At 40.7% G+C, this 26942-nt stretch overlaps 1 protein-coding gene and 1 long non-coding RNA gene across 14 annotated transcripts in view; one reads left to right on the top strand and one right to left on the bottom strand.

Moving 5' to 3' along the window:
- LOC127952757 (gastrula zinc finger protein XlCGF57.1-like) overlaps positions 1–26942 on the bottom strand; it is a 179293-nt gene that overhangs the window by 116968 nt on the left and 35383 nt on the right. Inside the window, exons 1-3 of one of the 13 annotated variants that reach the window (XM_052551470.1) lie at positions 26356–26442; positions 25898–26054; positions 17157–18205 (exon numbers count right to left, since the gene is read on the bottom strand). The exons of 5 other annotated variants lie outside the window; for them this stretch is intronic. In XM_052551470.1, the coding sequence (XP_052407430.1) occupies positions 17157–18205; positions 25898–26003 (1155 nt within the window). In that variant the 5' untranslated portion in view covers positions 26004–26054; positions 26356–26442. Of the gene's footprint in view, positions 1–17156; positions 18206–25897; positions 26055–26144; positions 26443–26942 lie in introns of those variants that run through there. 7 more of the 13 variants (XM_052551462.1, XM_052551467.1, XM_052551465.1 and 4 more) reach the window with 7 other exon arrangements.
- The window catches only part of LOC127952784 (uncharacterized), a 169796-nt gene that overhangs the window by 115356 nt on the left and 27498 nt on the right, over positions 1–26942 (top strand). The window contains exon 2 of the long non-coding RNA XR_008153052.1: positions 17958–18102. This is a non-coding gene — a long non-coding RNA (uncharacterized LOC127952784). The remainder of the gene's footprint in view (positions 1–17957; positions 18103–26942) is intronic.

The following is a 26942-nucleotide window of genomic DNA, read 5'->3' on the forward strand; positions in this document are numbered from 1 at the left end:
GAGTCTGCATGTGCAAACATAAAACTGCAGTAACAAACTATGGATTAGACCCCCCCCCCCCCCCCCAAAAATGTTATTTAAAGTGTAGCCTGTTGCATAAAAGGTTTAGACTAGGTTTTTTTTTTCTTTAAGACATTATTTGTTAATTTATTTAGCTACGGTTTTGACATCATTGATAATGTTTCTGATCAAATGTGCTATCCAGTCAGCAATTACTTGTCCATGGGCTTTTTTGATTACAGTAAGTTTAAGTGCTGGCGATGCAGTGTTGCCAGATACTGCTATTAAAACAATCAAATAAAAATAAAATTACATTATTTCAAATCTTTTGAATATCGAATATTTCCAACCCCGAATATCTCTGGGCTGGCGGCGTCTGATAGGGGGCCACGGGGTCTATCATCGACCGGAGTTTGAAGTCCCTGGGTCTCGGCCTCGGCGAGATACGGACGTTCAAATTTCCACCTTCGGTGGGCGCTATCTCCGGCCCCCTGGGGTGCACCGGCTCTGGGGTGGCGGCCTCTGATAGAGGGCCACGGGGTCTATCATCGACCCGAGTTTGAAGTCCCTGGGGCTCGGCCTCGGCGAGATACGGCCGGTCAAATTTTCGAACTTTGGGGGGCGCTATCCCCGGCCCCCGGGGGGCTATCGGCTCGGGGGTTGCGGCGTCCGGGAGGGGCCGACGGCCTCCATCAACGACCCGAGTTTCAAGACCCTAGGCCCGGCGTTCCGGCGCGGGCCCCGGTCGAACTTCCAACCCCCCCCTCGCCGGCGGCCTTGCCCAGGACGGTGCGCCATTCCCGGGTAGAGTTCCGATTTCGGCCGTGGCGCGGTTTCTCGCCGATATCTCCGTGGTGCGGGGGTCCCCGGGGCTGAAACTCGGGGGACAGGTAGAGGGCCTCGGGGCCTACCGGACGCCACCGCCCCCGAGTCCCGGGGCGGTCCGGTGCCTGAGTTACGAGGGCACAAATCCTGAAGTTTGGGGGGCCGTATCTCGGCCTCCCTGGGGGTTGGGTACCTGGGGCCGGCGGCGTCAGGTAGGGGGCCTCGGGCTCTATCAGTGACCCGAGTTTGAAGTCCCTGGGGCTCGGCCTCGGCGAGATATGGCCGGTCAAATCTTCGACCTTAGGGGGGCGCTATCCCCGGCCCCCGGGGGACCATCGGCCCGCGGGTGGCGGCGTCTGATAGGGGGCCTCAGGGTCTACCGCGGTCCCGAGTTTGAAGTCCCTGGGTCTCGGCCTCGGCGAGATACGGCCGTTCAAATTTCCACCTTCGGTGGGCGCTATCTCCGGCCCCCTGGGGTGCACCGGCTCTGGGGTGGCGGCGTCCGAGAGGGGCCGACGGGCCCTATCAACGACCCGAGTTTTAAGTCCCTAGGCCCCGGCGTTCCCGAGCGGGCCCCGGTCGAACATCCAACCACCCCCTCTCCGGCGGCCTTGCCCAGGATGGTGCACCTTTCCCGGGTAGAGCTCCGATTTCGCCCGTGACCCCGGAGGTCGGCCCGATAGAGGATGCCGTTTTTACCCGCCATCGGGGTGATGACAAAAGCGCTTCGCAGGCTGAGCTCCAGGGGCTTTTTCGAGCGACCCAGGCCCAGTGTGGCCTCCCCCTCCTGGGCATGAGAGTGAGTTGGCGCTACAGGCAGAGACATCCGTCCAGGTGACGATCCCAGGAAAATTATTACTTTGGCTTCCCACCAAGGAAGGGCTGCAGTTAGGAAACTTTAACGGAAAGTGAAGTGGGTCTAGCAGTATTGCGATGGATGCAAAAACTAGCAAAAAATTTAAGCTGTACAATACAATTGCAGTGCAAAACTCCAGAGGTAGAAAATATAATTTAAAAAATTAGCAAAAAAGATGGAAGGCAAAATAGAGATTTACAGTATTACATGTGCGGTAAAGCGTTAAAAAGAGAAAAAAGGACACTTGCCAAACATGGTAAGAGTTAAAAGATATCAAATTGGTATTAACGATTTCGAACAAGTGGAAGAAATCCGATTGATGATACCAATAAGTGAAGATGAGGAAAGAGATAGTGTTATTACCATTGCTCATCGAAACACCCTTATTCCAGAATAATACGAGCTACAAATAGGCAGAATAAGACTGCTTATTAGAGACAGTTTAATCAAAAGAATTGAAGGAGGCCTAGTAATACTAAATAGAAATAAACAAATAATAACTGGCTCTGGGTCAATTTTCAATAAATTAGGTAAACAGGCATTACAGGATATTTAAAGTATGAGAGCCCAGCTCGGACCGCAACACGCAGCGACAGTGAGAATAACCTCTGGCCGTCCGCAGTGGAATTATGTAGCGCATACAGTAATGACTGATTACAGAGATGAATCCTGTAGTGCAGAACGCTCCTGGTTAGAGGCCAGGATAATAACAACAGCAGTAATAAAAGAAACACTACACAGACAAGAAAATTAAATACATATGACTTTAATGGGAACAGGACAATTTAAACACCCAGTTAATTCGGTATTAGAAGGCATACTATCGGGAATTACAGATGTCACAGGAAGGTCAATTGACCTTAAATTTATTAATGACCAACATAAATCAGCATGAACTTGAAAAAAATCTTGAGAAAAGGGAGGACAACAACCAGCCAGGATCCTCTCAACCGTCGGGAATGTTCCTGCAGGGGACAGAAAAAAAACAACAGCGTGAGGCAGAGTCTGAAGACGAATCCGAGGTGTCGGAGCTGTATATGACTCAGACAGGTCAGATTCTTCACTATATTTTGAAGATAGTGAAAGTAGAGAAACAGAAAATACAGATGGAATAACAAAGAGTTACAAACCAAATAGAGAATGATTGGCCAGAAGTTCAGGTAAAAGGGATTTTATTCAAAAATCCTACCAGTGAGAAACGTGGAAGAACATTAACACGACATTGGGACCAGAATATTGTTAATGATAGAAGTTTGACTTATGGACAGATGAGATCAGCAAGCCGCTCCCCATCTGCCCAGAGAGTCGCTCGGACAGAAGGATGGTCTAACGGGAAAACAAACATTATTTCAAGAAGAATACGAATATAATAGAAAAACAGTTAAAGAACTGGAAAAAGTAGGTCATTCACTAAAATCTGAAATTAAAAATCTGGAAAAGGAAATAAAAATATAAAAATATACGGAAGTAGTAGGACTGGAGGACAGAATTAAGTAGGGTTATGATGGTCAGGTCACAAAGTAAAGAAAAACAGTCAGGATTCGGCCAGCGACTCCTGGATTTACAACTTTTTACAGACAATTGAAGTTGTAACTCCACAAGAAACTGAAGAAAACAGAATAGTGTACATGCGAAATTGCTGGAATTACAATTAACAGAAGCAGTTAGAAAACAGGTAGGAAATAAGAAGTCGCATGAAGACCAGAGTGCATATACAGAACAGAGAATGAAAGCGGCTGAGAATGGGCAGCTGAGCCAAGATGCCGCTACGAGACTAGTGCAGGTCACTCCATATCCTCGGAGGGCAATGGCGTAGCCACGGGTGTGCCTGTGCCACCCACAGTGGCAGCTTGCACACCTAAAATTAGATGCAGAATTAAGACTTTTTATAGTCTTAATAAAATATGTTTACTTAACTTGGGCTATTGTTGTTTAGTTAGAAAATATATATATTTTTAAATCAACCCTTTCACACGTTAATTACAAATATTTTAACTGACCTCTTGTTTTCATGGCGACGCGTCATGATTGTCACGTGACACACCGCAGCCACAGCACAGCCAACAGATGTATCGGTATTCTTATATTAAAATATATACACAAACTTGTTTAAAAACCTTTATAAATTATCTTGATCTATAACGAGATGAGCGCTGCAGTTCAGAGTCCTGTCAGCCGGATTTAACGTACAGCACTTGAATTCCCCAGTTTCTCTCGAAATACACGAAAGTAAGTGGCTGTTGAACTGGACGAAGAATAGATTAAACTTTATTGTTCTGCTATGTCTGTCTGATATATGAATAAAACACGTCGGCAAATTACATTTGATTAGATAGTTTTTGCTGCTTACATAGACATCAGTGTGTATTTTACAAAGTACCAATGCATTGTTTTACTAGTGATGATGTATATTTAAATGTATGAAACTTAAAATAAACATTATGTGGTTGAAAAAACTGCATATTAATTGTGGTATATGACAAGCGCTGAGCGCGTCCGTCTCTGGCTCAGTGCAGCCAACGCGCGAAAGCTGTTTGAATCTGGCAGTTCTGTGACGCCACTGAACATTCTAACTCATACTCTCAGGGGCACAGAAATAAGAATACTATGGTGCAATAATGATCAAAATGTTAAAATGTAATTTACATTTCAAATTATTTTTATTAAAATATATCTGCCGACATTTGGACTGCCAACCTATCAGCAAACAGCAGCTGACTGTGACCCCAGCAGTCTATGATATAAACAGATAATTTTTGATTGCACATTGCTAGCTAGCAATATGTCGCAGAGCTCCTTTCTTAATTTTTTTTTTAGCAAAAAACCTTGGCTTGATGGACAAGGCCTTAACGTTACACCTGATGAGGATGTTTCTCCCTCCCCGGGCCCAACATCAACAGACAGTGTTGCCAGATTGGAAATGTCCAAGTATCGTACCAGAAGTTCAAAATTATCGTATTTGGAAGAAAATTATTACATTTAACAATTAACTACATTTTGACACGACCTGCAAATTACCACTAGGAGTATGGTTGGACGGAAGCAGTGCGACAAAAATACTATCCCATAATTTTGCACAGTAATCTGACAATAAATGTGGCACACCCAGATTTTCATATGCACACCCAGAGTCTCTTCTCTGGCTACGCTACTGTTGGAGGGTTTGGATAAGTCGAGGAATTTGAAAAACCCTCTTTAATGCCCAGAAAAGAGCATATAACTTTATTAGAAATTTGGCTTTCTATAGAACAGGAGATCCCTAATGCTGACAAAGTTCCGTTGCTGAGGCATGTAGGCATAATTTAGTTACTCTGCAGAATAATGCGACTAGAGAAAAATAGAAGAAAACTAGCTGAGTATGATCTTGGTACAAAACATGTTAAAACCATGAGGAAATTTACTCCGCAAAATAAACAAGCTCAAGGGCTACAGTTTAAAAATAATTTTAATACCAATAAATTACAAAGGCCAGAAAGATTAAAATAAATAAATAAATAAATAAAATACATACAGAAAAAAAGGAAACCTGGATGCACAGGGAGGGAGAAAACTTCCACAAAAGTGAAAAATGGGAAAATATGACCCCCGCAGAATGAACTAAAATAATTGAAGACCTTAATAACAAAAATCAAAACGGAAAAAAGATTAGGAGGACATAAGGTAAATAAAAAATGGAAAAACGCTCTAAATTAAACAACGAGGAAAACATGCAAAACTAAGAAGAAGGAGCGAGTCAAATCTGATACAGAATGAAGGTTAGCTGGCCAGTTGAAACAGAGACTGTGTGACCCAAAAGTTAAACAAGAAAATGAAAATGTATATATTAATATTCATGGAACAAAGTATTTGATTGACACATGCATGAATGTCTGTCTCAACTGAGCCTTTAGAGATAAATAGTACGATACAGGTACAAACAAATGACGGACAAGTTAAAATGGAAAAAAACAGGCGAACAATATGGAATTACTATGATTAGAAGTTCTGAAAATTTATTAGCAGCAAAAGATCTGAAAAAGGTTTTAAGATTAAAGCCGGTTAATTATGAGCAAGAATTAAGAAGAATCTGAAATGAAATTAAAGGTTCACAATGGGCTAAGGACCAGTTAATGTCAGAGCTACGTAAAACTTCATATGTATGGAGCAAAAATGACTGCGGCAAAGTAGATGATAGGTTTGCATGTTATCGAGGGTGGAATTCATAAACCACAAAGGCAATACCCAAATAATAAAAATGGAATGGCAGAACTAACTATAAAAGAGCTTGAAGAACAGGGAGTTATAAAACGAGGTAAAGGAGCTATTACTAACTCGAATTAGTTGTGAAACCGGACAGGACGTATATATTTCTTACAAACTTTGAGGATTTGAATCATTTAACAAGACCGGATAAACATTATGTAATTAACGCGTAAGATACAGTTGAACAAAATACGAGATGGACAAATTGATTTTGCTAGTGGATACTCGATTCCTCTAGCCGAAGAAAGTCAGGAAAAGACTGCTTTTACTGTAAACAACAAACATTATGTTTACCGACGTTTGTTGTTGGGTTTTTAAAACTCGCTTATAACTTTTCAATTGGTAAGGTGTGAAATGTTGAAAGATTTAGACATTGAACTTTATATAGACAACATATTAATCTTGTCAAATGGAGACATATACCTTGTAACAGAATTGTTGAAACGACTTGCGAAGGCAGGTTTGAAAATAAATATATAAAAAAGAGACAATTAATGACTGATATAGTCGAATTTTGGATTTCAGCAGGTAACAGAGGGGTTACTTAGTCCATGAAAGTCAGAGTAAATCAACTTGAGACCCCAAAAACAGTTAGACAGAACCAGCAAACAATGGGGTTACTGGGTTATGTTAGAGACTTAATACCTTGCTTTAGCCAGATGTCTAAACTTATTTATGAGACTATCAAAGGTGGACACTTGAAATGGACTGAAAAAGCTAAAGAAGCGTTGATATAAATTAAAACAGCAATATTAACCCTCTGTTGCATGAAATTTTACTTAAATAGACTAATTTACTTTTGTGTAATGTTCTTTTGTGAAAAGATGTGCAACAACTAGGGGTGCAAACAAAAAAGTTTTGTTCCTATCATGCATCTTGCATGTTAAGGGGGGGGTGAAATGCTCATTTTCACTCAATCTCCTGTTAATCTTGAGTACCTATTGAGTAGTACGGCATCCTTCATATCTCCAAAAAGTCTTTAGTTTTATTATATTTATTAGAGAAAAATAGTCTGTACTGTTTTCTTTTTCAGAAAAATACAAGCAGCTGGAGGCGTGACGTGTGGGCGGAGCTAAAGAATCACAAGCTCACGTAAGCTTTTGTGTTGAGGGTGTCTGGAAGCTATGACATTACCGTGAGGGAAAAAAACCATCATCCAAAACAAACCATGGCTAACAGTCAGATTCAGCCATATATTTATGATCCCGAATCAGATCCCGAGGCTGAAATTGAACAAGAGCAGCAGCAACAACGACTACAGCAGGATGTCTCTATGTGGTATGTATTGAAACTGTATATATTTGCTTAGCGGTTTTGGAAAATGACTAAGTTCCACTTTATATGGCTTTTTTTTCTTTAAAGGTGTACATGTGGGAAGTGCAGTTTGATGCCAACATCGCATGTTGTTTACTTGATGTGCTTACGCGCCGATAGTTAAGTTAACAACACAGAGATATTTGAAGCAGTTTTACTCACCACCTGTGGTTCCAACACACGATTGTGACCCTTGTTCGTTGGGACTGCATCATCCTTAAGAAATAAACGATATGCAAATCCGGCGTCAAATTGGGGCTTGTTTGTAAAACAAAAAACTATGTCGATGCTCTGTAAAAATAAACTCCATCCACTGGTCCCTTAATACGTTTTTTTATTTTTTGGTAATCTGTGCAGGGTTGTCTTGCCCTGGCAACCAAAAACACACTTCTTTGATGACATTTCGCTCTCTCGATCTGGTCAGTGTATGTCTCTGCTCTGCTCTATGGACGCGCGCATGCTCTTCCCTTCCCTATGTGCCCTTATAAGGAAATTCCGCTCCATCTAATGTCACACAGACCCATACTCGAAAAAAAACTTTCTGAAACTTGTGACAAATCAGAAGGAGTATTTTTGGAACAAAACTTAATTTTAATGTTTAGCATGGGAATCCAACTCTTTAACAGTGTAAAACTAAGTATGCATTTAATAGCATTTCACTCCCCCTTTAAATATGAACATTTGTGGAGTCAATTATTAATAATAGTGTGCTAGTGTGACGAGTGGGGTGGGGCCGAGAGACGCAGGAACAGGAGCAGTGGGTCCAATGCCACCACCCGGCGTCGCTGGATCTGGCCATCCGACTGGCGGAGGATCAGCTGGCGGCGTGTTCCAGGGTTGGCGAGCCCCTACCATCTTTCTCTCTCTCTTCCCCTGCCCCGAAACCCGTCCCTCTCCCTAGGTCCCATTGGGCTGGGCCACCGAGGGCCGCCCCCCGCTGGAGGTCGGGGACGGAGCCAGCAGCTGGGGCGCGAGGCCCGACCCGGGGAATGGGATCGCCACACCGAAAGGGATCTGAGGAGCCTCCTGCTGCTTCCCCATGCCAATTGCCTGACCCACTTCCGGCCACTATGGAGGCAGGGAGGCCTGGTCTGGTCTGCTGGCATTGCGGGGATCTGGGCCATTTCGTGGATCGGTGCCTGGTAATGGAGGTGGGGACATTGGTCCGGATCCTGGACGACCTGCAGGCTGCCCTCGATCAGGTCGGGTTGTACCAAATACCCGTGAGTATTAAGGGGGTACCTATCAGGCCTTGGTGGATTCAGGTTGTAACCAGACCTCCATCAATCAAAACCTGATACAAACTGGGGCATTGGATATGGGCCGCATGGTTTAGGTGAGGTGTGTGCACGAGGCTGCCATACAATTTAGGGGCCAAAAGCATAATGTGGAGGTGGCCGTTAGTCCGCGCCTCCGGCATCCGCTAATTTTGGGAACTAATTGGCCAGCGCTTGAGCAGTTATTGGGGTGTTTAACAGTGGATGCCTCGTGTGAAGAGAGACGGCTGGAGGGGGGTGCAAGTGTGCAGGTGTGATAATCTGTGCCAGGACCTAGCGGGGCGGTCTCAGGAGAACCGAGCGGCCTGGCGAGGCTAAACCTTTCCAGCTGTGATGACTTTCCCCTGGAACAGTCCCTGGATGAGACCCTCAAACATGCTTTCAAGCAGGTCCATGCCATCGATGGGCAGGTTCTCCACCCTGACCAAGCACTCTCCCATCCGTATTTTGCCATTATTAAGGACAGGTTGTATTGAGTGACCCGCGACGCTCAGACTAAGGAAGATACAACCCAATTGTTAGTACCTCGGAGTACTCCAATGGCATTGTAATCCAATGGCAGGGCACTTAGGAGTGATGGCGACACTAAATCGTCTAATGACCCGATTCTTTTGGCCGGGCATTCACGAGAACGTGCGCAGGTGGTGCGCTTCTCGTTGGGAATATCAGTTGGTAAACCCACCGGCCACCCCAAAAGCGCCATTGCGCCCTATTCCTCTAGTGCAGGCCCCCTTTGAACGAATTGGTATGGACCTCATTGGGCCATTAGAGCGATCGGCACGGGGACATCGCTTTGCGTAAGTCATAGTGGATTACGCAACCCGATATCCTGAGGCGGTGGTGCTCCGCAACATCTCGGCAAAGAGTGTGGCGGATGCCCTGTTTTGTTTAATCTCCCACGTGGGAATCCCAAAAGAGATTCTCAAGGACCACGGCACCGCATTTGTGTCACGCACTTTAAGCGAACTGTATGAATTGTTGAGCATTAAAGCAGTATGTACCAACGTCTATCACTCACAAACGGACAGACTGGTCGAACGGATGAATCGAACATTGAAAACCATGATTCGTGAGATCGTACAAGAAGCAAAAAATTGGGACAGATGGCTAGAAACCCTCTTATTCCCCCAAGCCTCCACGGGGCTTTCCCCCTTCGAGCTTCTTTATGGACGCCAGCCCTGGGGGGGTGCTCGACATCCTTAAGGAAACTTTGGAGGACCGACATTCGGACAGTAAGAACAAAATTCAATATGTCCTGGACCTGCGATCCAAACTCCATACACTGGGGTGGCTCTCTATGGAAAATTTGCTCCAGGCCCAGGACAAGCAAAGTCGGCTATATAACCAGGGGGCTTAGTTACGAGAATTTGCACCAGGAGATAAAGTGCTCGTGTTATTCCCAACCTCTAGCTCCAAATTATTAGCAAAGTGGCAAGGACCCTTTGAAGTCACACGGCGGATAGGACAACTCAGTTATGAAGTAGTATGAACAGATAGAGGAGACTCACAGCAAATCTACTAACTTAACCTCTTTAAAAAATGGAGCGCAGAGGGGTCGGTGTTACTAGCGACGGCAGTGAGTGAGGAGGAGGATCGCCCCGGGAGGGGATCACCTCTCACCCTCACAGCTCACTGACATTGGGCGGTTACAGGTAGAGTTTGCAGACGTGTTTTCGCCCCTTCCTAGTCGTATTGATCGGATTCAGCACCATATTGAGACAAAGCCGAGCGTGGTGGTTCGCAGCCAGCCATATGGATTACCTGAACACAAAAAAAGGTGGTTCAGACTGAATCAGAGCCAATGCTGGGGATGGGAGTAATCGAGGAGTCCCACAGTGATTGGGCAAGCCCGATAGTTTTGGTGCCCAAAACGGACGGCTCGGTGTGGTTTTGTGTGGATTATCGCCGGGTGAATGCAGTATCAAAATTTGATGCTTATCCAATGCTGCGGATTGACTAGTTGCTCAATCGGTTAGGCACGGCTCGCTTTTACTCAACATTGGACTTAACAAAGGGATATTGGCAGATCCCCTTATCTTCCACTTCCAAAGAAAAAAACAGCCTTCACCACGCCGTTTGGATTACACCAATTTGTGACGCTTCCTTTTGTAATTGAATGCACTTTTAAGAATGTTTACATGAGGTAAAAATAAACCAATTTATTTACATTGTGCTGGATTTATTTGCTACTAAAGATAGGTCTATGCCATAATTTTAAATAAAATTTAGCAAAACAGATTGACAGAAAATGTCCTGGTAATTTTCTGCCAGTACATTATCTAGTTTTTTTTTTTTTGAGTGTGGATTATCTTTGCTAATTTTGTTAAAGGAATTCTACTACTGGAACCTGCTGTTTATACATCTTGTAGAATAAATTAATGTTTAGAAATTCTTGATCTTATGTTTTAGAAAACAGAATAGGAGCAATTTTCCGGAAACATAAGCATTTTTCCATACTGGGCTTTATTGCCTTAACATATTACTGGGTCTGGTTTCAAATGTTAGATTAAGTCCGACACCGACCAATGAAATCAGTGAAAAATAACTGTTTTGTCTGGCATTCAAACAAGCAGTCAGCAGTTATCTAATACCCAAAACCTCTTAACAGCAAACCTTGTTCCAAAACTGTTTTGGTTTTAACAGTCTTTATCTGTCAGAAAGTTGACTGTGAAGAGGCACACAAGGGCAGAATCAGGTGAAGAAGTATTGATGAAAAAAAAATGACCAGCAAAAATCCATCAAGTGCTATTATTATACCACAAGCAGTAGCAAAGGAAAATTACTGCTGCACAACATGAGCTTTAGCAATGACGATAAAGGGGTCAAATGATCCGATTTAAAATGTTCCATTCTCTTTGGAGTGTTACAAGCTCTTGGTTCAAAAAGAAGATCTTTAAAAACAAAAAAACTTAAGTATCAAATCCAAAGAGATATTCTTTATAAAAGTTAAGACTTGTCCGCACCCCCCTAAAGCAACTCGTTCTAACACGCCCCACATTAGAGCTGTGACATCTTAACATCTCAGCATTTTAGACATATGCTCATTTAGCCAATAAATAGACCAACACACTAATAAAAACGAGTCTTTTTTAACAAATTAAATTGAGATAAATTTTAAATTAAGATGGGTATTTGGCAATAACAAAATTAGGATAATGGCTCCGGATTTGCCTCGCCACTAGCAGCTGACATTTAATAAAAGAATAATTACAATATTAGCGTATATATACTCTGTCCATATTATGCATTTAAGACGTATTTAGTTTTCATTTAAACAGCGATTAGGCTAAGCCTACATGTTTTTGGAAAATGATTGAATCCACTGTAGATGGCTTCAGCGTGTTCCTGCACTCACTGATGGTGCGTCATCATTATTCACTCATTATTCTCATTATAAACACGGTCAAAACTTTTCCACACCTCAGACTTTGCTTTAGTTGCTGGTGCAACCAAAACGGAATCGAGAGAGGCAAGCCTCCGTTACACCTACTCAGCATTCATTTTCACATATTTCTCGCGCTAATCGAAACACATCACATGACCGCTCGTTTACCTTGCAAACCGGAGCGAAAGCCCGAGCCAGACCCGAGACCGCGAAAGATGATATAAATTAAGGCCTAACCCGTCTGGTCCCATCGGGTTCGGGCAAAGATCTTAAGCTCTACCTCACATCTCTACGTCACTGTAGGGGAAGATTAGCATAACACCGACCAAATGTTTACGCAAAGAAAGAAGGCGTAACTTTCTCATTGTAGTATTGTTGTAACCGCTGCCATGTCATTTAGACGCTGTGTGTTTCACTGCGAACAGTACTGCCAACTTCTTTCAGTAGCCGTGTTTCCACTGTTGGGCTAAAAGCAGTCGTGTGGAGTGGTTCTGAACAAAGGCGGAGTTTCTCGGCGTCTGGAGAGCATCAGCTGTGGATCATTTCAGAAAGCTACAGCTATAACACCAGCTTTAAAAACTTTTTCAAACCTCACAGCGAGTGTTTGAAATAACTTGGTCCGATGTGGATTATATCAATCACCTTTATTTATATAGTGCTTTAAACAAAATACATTGCGTCAAAGCACTGAACAACATTCATTTGGAAAACAGTGTCTCAATAATGCAAAATGATAGTTAAGGCAGTTCATCACTGAATTCAGTGATGTCATCTATGTTCAGTTAAATAGTGTCTGTGCATTTATTTGCAATCAAGTCAATGATATCGCTGTAGATGAAGTGACCCCAACTAAGCAAGCCAGAGTTGACAGCGGCAAGGAACCTAAACTCCATCGGTGACATAATGGAGAAAAAAACCTTGGGAGAAACCAGGCTCAGTTGGGGGGCCAGTTCTCCTCTGACCAGACGAAACCAGTAGTTCAATTCCAGGCTGCAGGAAAGCCAGATTGTGCAGAAGAATCATCTGTTTCCTGTGGTCTTGTCCTGGTGGTCATCTGAGACAAGGTCTTCACAGGGGATCTGTATCTGGGGCTCTAGTTGTCCTGGTCTCCGCTGTCTTTCAGGGATTTAGAGGTCCTTTCTAGGTGCTGATCCACCATCTGGTCTGGATACGTACTGGATCCGGGTGACTGCAGTGACCCTCTGATCTGGATACAGACTGGATCTGGTGGCTACGGTGACCTCGGAATAAGAGAGAAACAGACAAATATTAGCGTAGACGCCATTCTTCTAATGATGTAGCAAGTACATAGGGTGTTATGTGAAGTGTTTCTGGTTCCGGTTTACCTAATTAATGCAGCCTAAAATCCTTTAACGGATTTGGATATTAAAAGCATATTAGTATATTATGTGTATGCCAGGTTAAAGGGATGGGTCTTTAATCTAGATTTAAACTGCAAGAGTGTGTCTGCCTCCCGAACAATGTTAGGTAGGTTATTCCAGAGTTTAGGCGCCAAATAGGAAAAGGATCTGCCGCCCGCAGTTGATTTTGATATTCTAGGTATTATCAAATTGCCTGAGTTTTGAGAACGTAGCGGACGTAGAGGAGTATAATGTAAAAGGAGTTAATTCAAATACTGAGGTGCTAAACCAATCAGGGCTTTATAAGTAATAAGCAATATTCTTAAATCTATACGATGTTTGATAGGGAGCCAGTGCCAGTGTGGACAGGACCGGGCTAATATGGGCATAGGAAGGTTCTAGTAAGAACTCTTGCTGCTGCATTTTGGACTAGCTGTAGTTTGTTTACTAAGCGTGCAGAACAACCACCCAATAAAGCATTACAATAGTCTAACCTTGAAGTCATAAATGCATGGATTAACATTTCTGCATTTGACATTGAGAGCATAGGCCATAATTTATATATATTTTTGAGATGGAAAAATGCAGTTTTACAAATGCTAGAAACGTGGCTTTCTAAGGAAAGATTGCGATCAAGTAGCACACCTAGGTTCCTAACTGATGACGAAGAATTGACAGAGCAACCATCAAGTCTTAGACAGTGTTCTAGGTTATTACAAGCAGAGTTTTAAGGCCCTATAAATTAACACCTCTGTTTTTTCTGAATTTAGCAGTAAGAAATTACTCGTCATCCAATTTTTTATATTGACTATGCATTCCATTAGTTTTTCAAATTGGTGTGTTTCACCGGGCTGCGAGGAAATATAGAGCTGAGTATCATCAGCATAACAGTGAAAGCTAACACCATGTTTCCTGATGATATCTCCCAAGGGTAACATATAAAGCGTGAAGAGTAGCGGCCCTAGTACTGAGCCTTGAGGTACTCCATACTGCACTTGTGATAGATATGATACATCTTCATTCACTGCTACGAACTGATGGCGGTCATATACGTACAATTTAAACCATGCTAATGCACTTCAACTGATGCCAACAAAGTGTTAAAGTCTATGCAAAAGAATGCTGTGGTCAATTGTGTCAAACGCAGCAATAAGATCCAATAAAACTAATAGAGAGATACACCCACGATCAGATGATAAGAGCAGATCATTTGTAACTCTAAGGAGAGCAGTCTCAGTACTATGATACGGTCTAAATCCTGACTGGAAATCCTAACATATACCATTTTTCTTTAAGAAGGAATATAATTGTGAGGATACCACCTTTTCTAGTATCTTGGACAGAAAAGGGAGATTCGAGATTGGTCTATAATTAACAAGTTCTTTGGGGTCAAGTTGTGGTTTTTTTATGAGAGGCTTAATAACAGCCAGTTTGAAGGTTTTGGGGACATATCTTAATGACTGAGGAATTAATAATAGTCAGAAGAGGACCTATGACTTCTGGAAGCACCTCTTTTAGGAGCTTAAATGGTATAGGGTCTAACATACATGTTGGTTTAGATGGTTTAACAAGTTTATAAAATTCTTCCTCTCCTATAGTAGAGAATGAGTGGAACTGTTCCTCAGGGGGTCTATAGTGCACTGTCTGATGTGATACTGTAGCTGACGGCTGAATGGTTGCAATTTTATCTCTAATAGTATCGATTTTAGAAGTAAAGTAGTTCATAAAGTCATTACTGCTGTGGTGTTGGGAAATGTCAACACTTGTTGAGGCTTTATTTTTCGTTAATTTAGCCACTGTATTGAATAAATACCTGGGGTTATGTTTGTTTTCTTCTAAAAGAGAAGAAAAATAATCAGATCTAGCAGTTTTTAATGCTTTTCTGTAGGATATGCTACTTTCCCGCCAAGCAATACGAAATACCTCTAGTTTTGTTTTCCTCCAGCTGCGCTCCATTTTTCGGGCTGCTCTCTTTAGGGTGTGAGTATGCTCATTATACCATGGTGTCAAACTGTTGTTTTCCTTGACCTTCCTTAAGCGTAAAGGAGCAACTGTATTTAAAGTGCTAGAAAAGTCCATAGTTTCTGTTACATCATCAAGTTGTTCTGAGGTTTTGGATATGCTAAGGAATTTGGATACATCAGGAAGATAACTTAAAAAGCTGTCTTTTGTGGTAGAAATGATGGTTCTTCTATATTTGTAACGAGAAGTAGAATTTACAATTTTTGCTATATGAAGTTTGCATAGAACTAAATAATGATCTGGGATATCATCACTTGGCTGAATAATTTCAACACTATCAACATCAATTCCATGTGACAGTATTAAATCTAGAGTATGATTTCGACAATGAGTAGGTCCTGAAACTTGTTGTCTAACACCAATAGAGTTCAGAATGTCTATAAATGCTGATCCCAATGCATCTTTTTCATTATCGACATGGATATTAAAATCACCAACTATTAAAACTTTATGTGCAGCCAGAACTAACTCGGATGTAAAATCACCAAACTCTTTAATAAAGTCTGTATGGTGGCCTGGTGGGGGATTTATCATTAACATTTGTTTCTCTGGATAATGTTATATGTAGCACCATTACTTCAAACGAGTTATACTTGAAGCCTGCCCTCTGAGAAATCCTGAAAACGTTGTTATAAATTGAAGCAACACCTCCCCCTTTGCCTTTTTGTAGACGCGGCTCATGTTTATAACAGTAATCTTGGGGGGTGGACTCATTTAAAATAATGTAATCATCAGGTTTTAGCCAGGTTTCTGTCAAACAGAGCACATCTATATTATGATCAGTTATCATATTATTTACAAAAAGTGTTTTCGTAGAAATGGATCTGATATTCAATAAGCCAAGGTTTATCATTTGTTTATCCATATTGCATTTGTTTTTTATTTGTTGAACCTCAATTAAATTGTTAGCCTTAACTTGGTTTGGACGTTTTTTTGTATTTTCTAGTTCGGGGAACAGACACAGTCTCCATAGTAATCTATTATAATCACCATACAAGGCAGAAATATTTATAAGCGATGCAAAAGAATGTGCACGCTAGGAATTAAAAGTTACTATATTAAACATGGTAAATATGACCGCTTGAAGAAATCAGACGTCAGCTTCTTATTCTCTATCAAAATCATGTATTCATCATATTTTAGCTGTCATAAGTATCGTCTCATTTAGTTTTTGTTCAGGAGCTTTTATAATAATATAGAAATTATCGTTCTTTCCAAATGTGATAGGTTACTGTGACTTCAAATAAACAGACACAGACTTGACTGAAGAGCAGACTATCTTCATAACGCTTTATTTCTGTGCGACTAATTTTCAATCCTGATGCTTCGTCATGACTAGAGCTTATCGTAACATTTCATAATTATAAAATATACAAACACCAAAAATGACAAAAATGCATGAATATATAGGAAAGAAAATAAAACTATACAAAGGTAGGGTTGCTCTCCTGAAGCCATGCGCACACACACACACACAGGTTGCTACAAAGACTCCTCAGAGCACCAGATCTGAACATGTTTTATTCGTATGACTAAGTAGAGAAGATAATCAGATGAAACTCTTCACAGGACTAGCAGTGATAGGGCTTCTAGCTAGTGTGAACACTCTCGTGTCTTTTCAGGTATCCTAAAATACTGAATCTCTTGTCACAGAGTGAACACTGGTAAGGTTTTTCTCTGATGTGAACGATCTGGTGCCGTTTCAGTGCATAAAGGTTAAAATAAGTCTTTCCGCACTCAGAGCAAGTATGATCCTTCACACCGCTGTGTCTTTTCTGGTGTGTTTTTAAACAATTCAGATGTCTAAAGCTCTTTGCACACAAATAACACACGTAAGGCCTCTCCTCTGAATGGGTTTTCATGTGCTCCCTCAGGTTATCTGGCCTAAAAAACCTTTTACTGCACTGGTCACAGTTATAGATCCTGTCTCTAGAATGATGGAGCAGATGTACTTTGAAAACACTTAACTTCCTGTAACTCTTCCCGCACTGTTCACAGGTGTGCAGGTTTTGTCCCGTGTGGATCTTTATGTGATCATTAAGTAGCTGTTTTCGTGTGAAACTCTGCCCGCAGTGATCACACGAGTGCGGTTTCTCTCCAGTGTGGATTCTCATGTGTTGATTGAGGCGGTGTTTTTGTCTGAATCTCTTTCCACACTGACTGCATGTGTGCGGTTTATCTTCACCCTCTCCAGCGTGGATTCTCATGTGTTGATCGACGAGGTGTTTTTGTGTGAATCTCTTTCCACATTGACTGCATGCGTGCGGTTTTTCTTCAGTGGTTTCACTCTCTCCAGCGTGGATTCTCATGTGTATATTGAGGCTTTCTTTATGTCTGAACTTCCTCCCGCACTGATCACACGTGAACGGCATCTCTCCGGTGTGGATTTTCATGTGTCGATCGAGGTGGTGTTTGTGTCTGAATCTCTTTCCACATTGACTGCATGTGTGTGGTTTATCTTCAGTGGTTTCACTCTCTCCAGCGTGGATTCTCATGTGTGCATTGAGGCTTCCTTTATGTCTGAACTTCTTCCCGCACTGATCACACGTGAACGGCATCTCTCCGGTGTGGATTTTCATGTGTTCATTTAGGTTTCCTTTACTTCTGAACTTCTTCCCACACTGATCACATGAGTATGGCTTCTCTCCAGTGTGGATTTTCTTGTGTCTGGCAAGGTTTGCTTTTTGACTGAAAGTCTTCTCGCAGAGATCACATGCGTACGGCTTCATTCCACTTTCACATTTTATGTGAAGATTAAGACTTTCTTTGGATGTGAAAATCTCTTTACACTGAGGGCAAATGAAACATATTTCAGGTCTTGTTTCCCACGAGGGACTCAAGGAGGTTTCATCAGTTTCGATGTCATGATGTTTCTTCCCTGCTTCAATCACTTCTTCTATCTCCTTGATCCCTTCCATCAGCTCTAAATGAAAACAATAATAATTTTAATTTTCATTAAATCATTCAAAATTCAAAAAAAAAAAAATATATATATAAAGGGACAATGGGAACACTGACACATTAATAAGAAGTATGATCATTTTGATGTATGATCATTTTGATGGATTCATTTGAACGCTGTATGCTGATCATTGGATTATTATTTTTAATAACATTACAAACCCGATTCCAAAAAAGTTGGGACACTACAAATTGTGAGTAAAAAAGGAATGGAATAATTTACAAATCCCAAAAGCTAATATTTAATTTACAATAGAATATAGATAACATATCAAATGTTGAAAGTGAGACATTTTGAAATGTCATGTCACATACTGGCTCATTTTGGATTTAATGAGAGCTACACATTCCAAAAAAGTTGGGACAGATAACAATAAAAGGCCAGAAAAGTTAAATGTACATATTAAGGAACAGCTGGAGGACCAATTTGCAACTTATTAGGTCAATTGGCAACTTGATTGGGTAGAAAAAGAGCCTCTCAGAGGGGCAGTGTCTCTCAGAAGTCAAGATGGGCAGAGGATCACCAATTCCCCCAATGCTGCGACAAAAAATAGTGGAGCAATATCAGAAAGGAGTTTCTCAGTGAAAAACTGAAAAGAGTTTGAAGTTATCATCATCTACAGTGCATAATATAATCCAAAGATTCTGAGAACTGGAACAGTCTCTGTGTGTAAGGGTCAAGGCCAAAAAACCATACTGGATGCCCGTGATCTTCAGGCCCTTAAAACTGCATCACATAGAGGAATGCTACTGTAATGGAAATCACAACATGGGCTCCGGAATACTTCCAGAAAACATTGTCGGTGAATACAATCCATCGTGCCATTGGCCATTGCCGGCAAAACTCTAAAGGTAAAAAAAGAAGCCATATCTAAACATGATCCAGAACCAGTGGCGTTTTCTCTGGGCCAAGGCTCATTTAAAATGGACTGTGGCAAAGTGGAAAACTGTTCTGTGGTCAGACAAATTAAAATTTGAAGTCCTTTTTGGAAAACTGGGACACCATGTCATCCGGACTAAAGAGGACAAGGACAACCCAAGTTGTTATCAGCACTCAGTTCAGAAGCCTGCATCTCTGATGGTATGGGGTTGCATGAGTGAGTGTGGCATGGGCAGCTTACACATCTGGAAAGGCACCATCAATGCTGAAAGGTATATCCAAGCTCTAGAACAACATATGCTCCCATCCAGACGTCGTCTCTTTCAGGGAAGACCTTGCATTTTCTAACATGACAATGCCAGACCACATACTGCATCAATTACAACATCATGGCTGAGTAGAAGTAGTATCCGGGTACTGAAATGATCTTTCACCCATAGAAAACATTTGGTGCATCATAAAGAGGAAGATGTGACAAAGAAGACCTAAGACAGTTGAACAACTAAAAGCCTGTATTAGACAAGAATTGGACAACATTCCTATTCCTAAACTTGAGCAACTCGCTCCTCAGTCCCCAGACGTTTGCAGACTGTTATAAAAAGAAGAGGGGATGCCACACAGTGGTAAACATGGCCTTGTCCCAACTTTTTTGAGATGTGTTATCTTATTTCCCCATAAAAATGATACATTTTTTTAGTTTAAACATTTGATATATCATCTATGTTGTATTCTAAACAAAATATTAAATTTTTTTAATTCCACATCAGTGCATTCTGTTTTTATTCACAATTTGTACAGTGTCCCAACTTTTATGGAATTGGGTTTGTATTTGCCTTGAAGCTCCAGTACGGGTTTCAGCAAAATCTCCCACTTTGGGGAAGTCGTGGCCTGACGGTTAGTGACTCAGACTCGCGATCGAAAGGTTGTGAGTTCGAGCCTCGGGCCGGCAGGAATTGTGGGTGGGGGGAGTGCATGTACAGTTCTCTCTCCACCTTCAATACCATGACTTAGGTGTCCTTGAGCAAGGCATCGAACCCCCAACTGCTCCCCGGGCGCCGCAGCATAAATGGCTGCCCACTGCTCCGGGTGTGTGTTCACTGCTCTGTGTGTGTGCATTTCGGATGGGTTAAATGCAGAGCACAAATTCTAAGTATGGGTCACCATACTTGGCTGAATTTCACTTTCAGAAGACCAAGAACAGTAAGACAAACTTTCAGAAGACAAAGACTGTTTAAAACAGTCAGCATATAGAGCAAACACCATCAGCTAGGACTGTTCAATTAATCTGAAAAAAAAAACTGTTTAGATTTCAATTCCCAACGATTATGATAATACGATAATTGAGATAAAACAATTAATAATGAATTAGAATTTTTAAGGGTGGGATTCATGGGATATGTCAGTCTCATGACATTCATCTTTATATGATGGAATCACATTCATAAAGACCAAAAGAAGAAAGCTTTTCAGAGATTTTCAACAGGCTTAAACTGTAAAAGATGCAAGATATCTAGTGAAGATGTCACAGGGAGGTAAAATTTCACAGTAATTAATAAACACCTTATTAATAACACGGTAAGGGGTGGAGATTCGAAAAAATGATTACTTTTATCTGTATCTATGTTGTTTTCGTCAACGATGACGATAACAAAATGATTTCGTTGACGCACCTTTTTTTATGACGATAACGCGACAATCTAAAAATGGCTCTAATGTGACTAAAACATGACGAGACGTTTTCGAGTTTTCGTTGATGAGACGAGACGAGACGAAACGAAAATGATTATAAGTCTGACGTTCACCATGCATATCATTTCTGCCTATTTTGGAGAAGCACCCGGCTGCAGCCTGCAGATCGAGGGGGGGCTGCACCTGGGACGGGGATGCATGTACTTTTAAATTCGCACTTGAGCAGCGCAGCACACTGTGACTCCATGTTGCTTTGAGCACATCATTCTGCACCCGCGATGTGCATACGCGCTTTGTGCGCTCTGTTTTGAAGCATTTCATATTATCATGGTTTTGCGCACTGAAAGATTATTAAAAGCCTATATTTTTATAACTAGCCTACACAATACATTTAAAATGAGCATAATTTAATTGTATATTATTTGTGTGTAGTGTAGGCTATATAAATACATACACTTCTTAGCTCTTGACATTCATATATAAATATTAAATTGTGATATTTGCAGCGGGGTGAGGGCTTCGATAACTCTCTTTTTTTAACCAAACATGTGTTTGGATCCCTGAATGTTTGTGTCACTTTAATTAGACAGGGTTGTATGATGTGTGTGTTTACAAATAATATGCATCTTGTTGTTGCACTGACAGACAAGTTGAAGCACAAGTTGTAGAGCATAAGTATGTGTTCCTCAATAGCTTATATTTTGGGCACATTGTTCATTGCACTTTAGCAATTTCTCAAATAAAGCCACAATTGCCAAAGTAAGAATGTTTTTATTCCTGGCTTTTTTTGTAGTAAAACAGTGATTCCACTGTTACCACTTTATCTGTCTGTAATGTTGTAGTAGCTCAAAGTTTTTTGCTGTTTAAACTTTAAACCATTCCTTTATTACTGTGATTACTGGTGAAAATAGGCAATGTGCTGAAATTTCAGAAGTGCATCAATTCATGGAAAAAATATAACTTGAAATATGTGGATAAAAGGTTTCTGCCCAATGCGACCATGAAGTACAGCTTGCAGCACTGCATCTCCATCAATGCGAAAGTCTTGTTTATTATGCAAAGGTTTCTGCCCAATGCGACCATGAAGTACAGCTTGCAGCACTGCATTTCCATCAATGCTAAAGTCTTGTTTATTATGCAAAGGTTTCTGCCCAATGCGACCATGAAGTACAGCTTGCAGCACTGCATCTCCATCAATGCTAAAGTCTTGTTTATTATGCAAAGCTTTTAAGGTTAACTGTTGTTTTATGAATTGCAACACTCGTTACAACCTGTCAAACCTAAGTCCATTTCCAATACTTTTTAACCTAAATTAATTTGTTAAAGACAACTTTTGTTTTTTACTAAAATTGACTAAAACCTTTTTTCGTTTTCGTCGACTAAAACTTGACTAAAACTATGAAGTTTATAAATGATTAAAATGTGACAAAAACGAAAAAGCATTTTCGTCCAAAAGACTAAGACTAAAACGGCTGCCAAAAACAACACTGATCTGTATGACCAAAAATGAGGGAGTATTTGGAGATCAAGTGAGTGCAATGGCGCCTCCATCTGTCCTGCGGTTCAGCTTCCACACACACTTCAATAGCGCACATTTCTGTAGCTTAAAGGCCATCTTTTAATTTAATTGTATAACTTAATTTATACAGAATCTTGTATGAAAATGTTAATTTAAAAACACATACATAAGAATACATATTTTACAACACCCACGGGTAGAAATGTAAAAAAAAAAAGTGTACCTATTCTAAGCTTTGCTCAAAGAAACTGCCTTTTCCCAGAGAACAAGTCATATGACGTAACGACAGGCAAACATAGGTACTGCCGCCCTGGTTCTCAGTGTGGGTTTAGGTCATGGGTGCCCAACCCTGCTCCTGGTGAACGACTGTCCTGCAAAGTTTAGCTCCAATCCTAATCGAACACACCTGCCTTTAATTTTTAAATGAGCCTGAAGACCTTAATTAGTTGCTTCAGGTGTGTTTGATTAGGATTGGAGCTGAACTTTGCAGGAAGACTGCTTTCATACACGTTCTCCGCAGTACATGTGAGCTCATTTACATAATGTCCGTCGGAAATACTAAGAGGGGAGTAGTATAACAGCCGACTAAGTTCGGAATTCCAGCTGGCCACTTATGTTGTTCATATATACGGCCCAAACTCTTGACATCTGCAGAAGCAGAACATGTGGACACCTAGGTCCGAAAGCAGTTACTGATTAAACATCAGCTAGCAATTTCTACAAAATTTCACGATAAACTATGTTGTGCAGAAATGCACAGCATTTCCATCCCTGTCCAAATTAGCTGACCATCACAGATGTAAGCTATAGCCTACAGCATTCATTTAAAATCTGGGATCTAAATGAAACATTTTAAGACACGTTGCTGGCATAGATGGTGACTATCTACATGGCTGCTTGAAAAACAACAAAATCGACAGCAATATTGCTAAATATGATTTATTAAAGATACTCCAATGTGATAAACATGGAGACAACGTTAGCCACATAGCCTGTGGTCACTCCACCGATTCTCCTCACACCACAACTCTATCTCTCTCCTCTGTCCATTTGCCCTTCCCCTTAACTCTGCCTGACCCCTCTCTTGCCTAGGCGGCTCATAATTATATGGCAATGGTCCATCGTAAGAGTTGACATTAACCCCTACTGCAACCTCTTCACTGTCTGACTCCATTACAAAGAGGTGAGATTTACCGGCCGTTGCGCCACTTCCGATCAGAGCATTTTTGACAGTGGAAGTAATTTTACTCAAAATTTTGCTAAAAAAAAAAAGTGTTTTTATTGCACATTTATGATTCGATTCTTCACGCAAATAGAGTTCCAACACTATTTATCTACACGTTCATTCACAGGGATCTTCAACTTGAGAGATGGGCTTTAACATTAGATTGAGCAAACATGTAAAGTTGTTACTATATAGATCTTTTAGATGAAAAGCTATATTTGCGCTATTATGAGCTGTCCACAATTGCAATGTGTTCAAATAAAACTATAGTATTAAAAATAAAATGATCCCCAACGTAACTGCGACGCTTGTGACAATTGGTGAACTGCTTCCATCCAGGGATGGGAAGTTCGGATCATTTTACCAACTCAAGACTTTTGAGTCTCGTTCAGCAAAATTAATGAATCTATTTTCTAGTAAGTTCGTTCATTTTAGCAAAATGTAATTAAAATGTTACCTGTTACTTCCCCAACACATCTAGTACGCACAGCTTCAATGGAGGGACTGAAAGCTCTCTAAATCTAAAATATCTTAAACTGTGTTCCAAAGATAAACGGAGGTCTCACGGGTTTGGAACGACATGAGGGTGAGTTATTAATGATATAATTTTGATTTTTGGGTGAACTATCCCTTTAACGTATAAAACACACTATGTGGTGATGACGTAGAAGGACTTGAGAATCACTATGGATGATAAGTTCGCTCTGTTGCCTTGTTATTATATTCATGAACACCCCACTATAATGTGATGCATGCAAAATACATAGTTTTGGCCGTTACAAAGTCTCCATCCACAAACAGACGTACATTGTCTGCAGATATAATGTATTTCATCAAACTTTAACAAGTAATGTGAACGTCCTATATATGTGCAGTATTTTAAACGAGTTCTCACTAACTGAGTTTAATGTCACAGTCTTGTTAGAAAGCATCTCATTCTTGTTTCTGTGGCGGTGCGTCTGTCTCGTCATGAGGCGCACGGTCCGGAGCGATGTATGACTGATGCATCAGTTCAATTCAACTTTACTCCAATTATATCAACTTACCTGTTTTGAATACTTTATATTTAACATGTTCGTTTATGTCCTATATTAGTGTAAAACTGGTGGACTTTAAATTAAATCTACCATCTCTTCCTCGTACCTGCATGGTTTAAAACACCAAATAGTTATACTATGACAAGAACAAAGAGTCAATTATATAATAATACAAGCCTACAACACAAAGTATTTATAGACTAGTTTTTTTATTTTTAAAAATGTAAAATAAAATTAAATAAATTAAAATGGCTTTTCCTAGGCAGACATGACAAATTGGTCTAATATATGTATAAGAAGATTGCTCAAAAAGGACATAATGACAAATTAAAAGCAAATAACATTTTGAATCCTAAACCAGTAACACTACAGTTCTGTAGTCTAATCTGAAGGGTGAACTCAAACAGACATAAATAACACAACAAGGTCATTTTTGAAGATTAGAATCCACTGTAAAAAAATATAAAAACAAACAAACAAAAGTGATTTCGCCATCATATGGGCAAAATTTAAAGCATAACCAACTCTTTATTACCACATTCAGTGTTATGGAAAAGTATCATGACAGAAATTAAAAGCAACAATTTGAAACCAGAAATGCATCACATAACTTTAAGAGTAAATAATAATTATAATAAAAAATAAAAATAATAATAAATACTATGGACCCATTTTTAAGGAAGGTTGTAAATTAACTAATTACTCTAGCCAATGCGGTCACTTCACGGGACAAAAGAACGAACAACCCGAAAGATGAACTAATCATTTCTCTTTCCGGCTCAGACTGACACAGGTGAATTACTACTAGCAGAACAGAACATATACTGCGCATGCGCGACTGAACGAATCACTCCCCGAGACGATTCATTCTTCCCGAGTCAGATTAAAGATTCGTTCTAAATGAACGAATCGTTCAAGAACGACACAGCACTACTTCCATCGGCGCTGCTGCAGCAAAACACACACTGCTGCTCACATCAAACATTTTTATCAGAGTATTAATACCAGCACTCAATTTGACCCTGTTCTGGAAAATGTTTGAGTTTGAATTTTTGCATCCCGGTAGATTGTTTCGAAACATCTGGCATGTACAGGGCATTAGATTAGAACAGTGAGCGCTGTGCGGGTCATTAAAAACAACATTAATATTATGTGCTTGTGCGGTGTCTTTTGCGACGGCGTCGAAAGCGTCTTATTATATCATTATATTGCAGCTCTATCATATAATCTGACTCCTCACTCCTTCAGTTTAACTGTGTTTCACACACATCTGATGAACTGTTTGAGGAAACACAAACACAAACCTATCTTTTCTTCGATGACTTCCTGCTTGATCCTGCAGGACTCTGCTTCTGCTTCATTCATGATCTCTGTGTGATCTTCAGGAGATGAAAACACTCCAGCGTTCATTCATTCATCAGTCAGAGACTGAGAAGCACACACACACCGAGGAATACACACCTGTTGTCAGAGGGAGAAGAATCATTTACACCTGTTTGAACTCACATGTCGCGCATTACACGGCACTTAGACAGCATTACTTCTCCTCACAGATCACTCTCTCGATCAAGAGACACACACACGAACACATCTCAGAAGTCTGACTGAATGTAACAGTGTTCCTCACACCGCTGCTACACGATTATTCCGGTCAGCACACACACATTTAGCAGTGCACCACACGAACGACCCCGTGAAGAACTGATTTAACGAGCGAACTCTGTAACTGTATTAAGTGTGTTGACCGTCAGCTGCTTCTCACCTCAGAAGAGAGCCGAGGCGCGCGTGGTGACGTCACCTGTGAGCGACGTGAAGTCCTTCTTCTTCTTCTTCTTCTTCTTCGTGGTTATTGCCGCTTCGCATTCTTTTTCAGAGCATTAACGCCATCTACTGTAGGCAATGGATCAGACACCAATTCCCTTCCACAGTAATTATTAATAAAATAATAACAATAATAATAAAACCCTTACCTATATGTTATGTATTAACTTGGCTGTCTTCTGAAATTTTAATAATATACTATATCATCCTTCGGCATTTCTCCCATTAATGTCTTTCTTTCTTCTTCATATTTAATAGAGTCTAATTAGATGTTGCACTGTTTCTCTTACTCCACACCTGTCACACATACCATTAGGATGTTTTCCTGTTAAATGCATTATTGAGTTAAGACCTGTATGCCCTAATCTCAATCTTGATATAATACAATCCTCTTTCCTTTTCACACTTGAACTCCTTCCCCTTCCTACCAATGGTTGAATTGAATGAAGCACTTTCCATTTACTTTCATTGTCCCAGTAATTTTGCCATTTTTTATTTATCTCCCTTTTAATGATTGATTTTATTTAT

This window comes from Carassius gibelio, chromosome B3 (genome assembly GCF_023724105.1).
Source record: "Carassius gibelio isolate Cgi1373 ecotype wild population from Czech Republic chromosome B3, carGib1.2-hapl.c, whole genome shotgun sequence".
In the NCBI taxonomy this organism is placed as follows: domain Eukaryota; kingdom Metazoa; phylum Chordata; class Actinopteri; order Cypriniformes; family Cyprinidae; genus Carassius; species Carassius gibelio.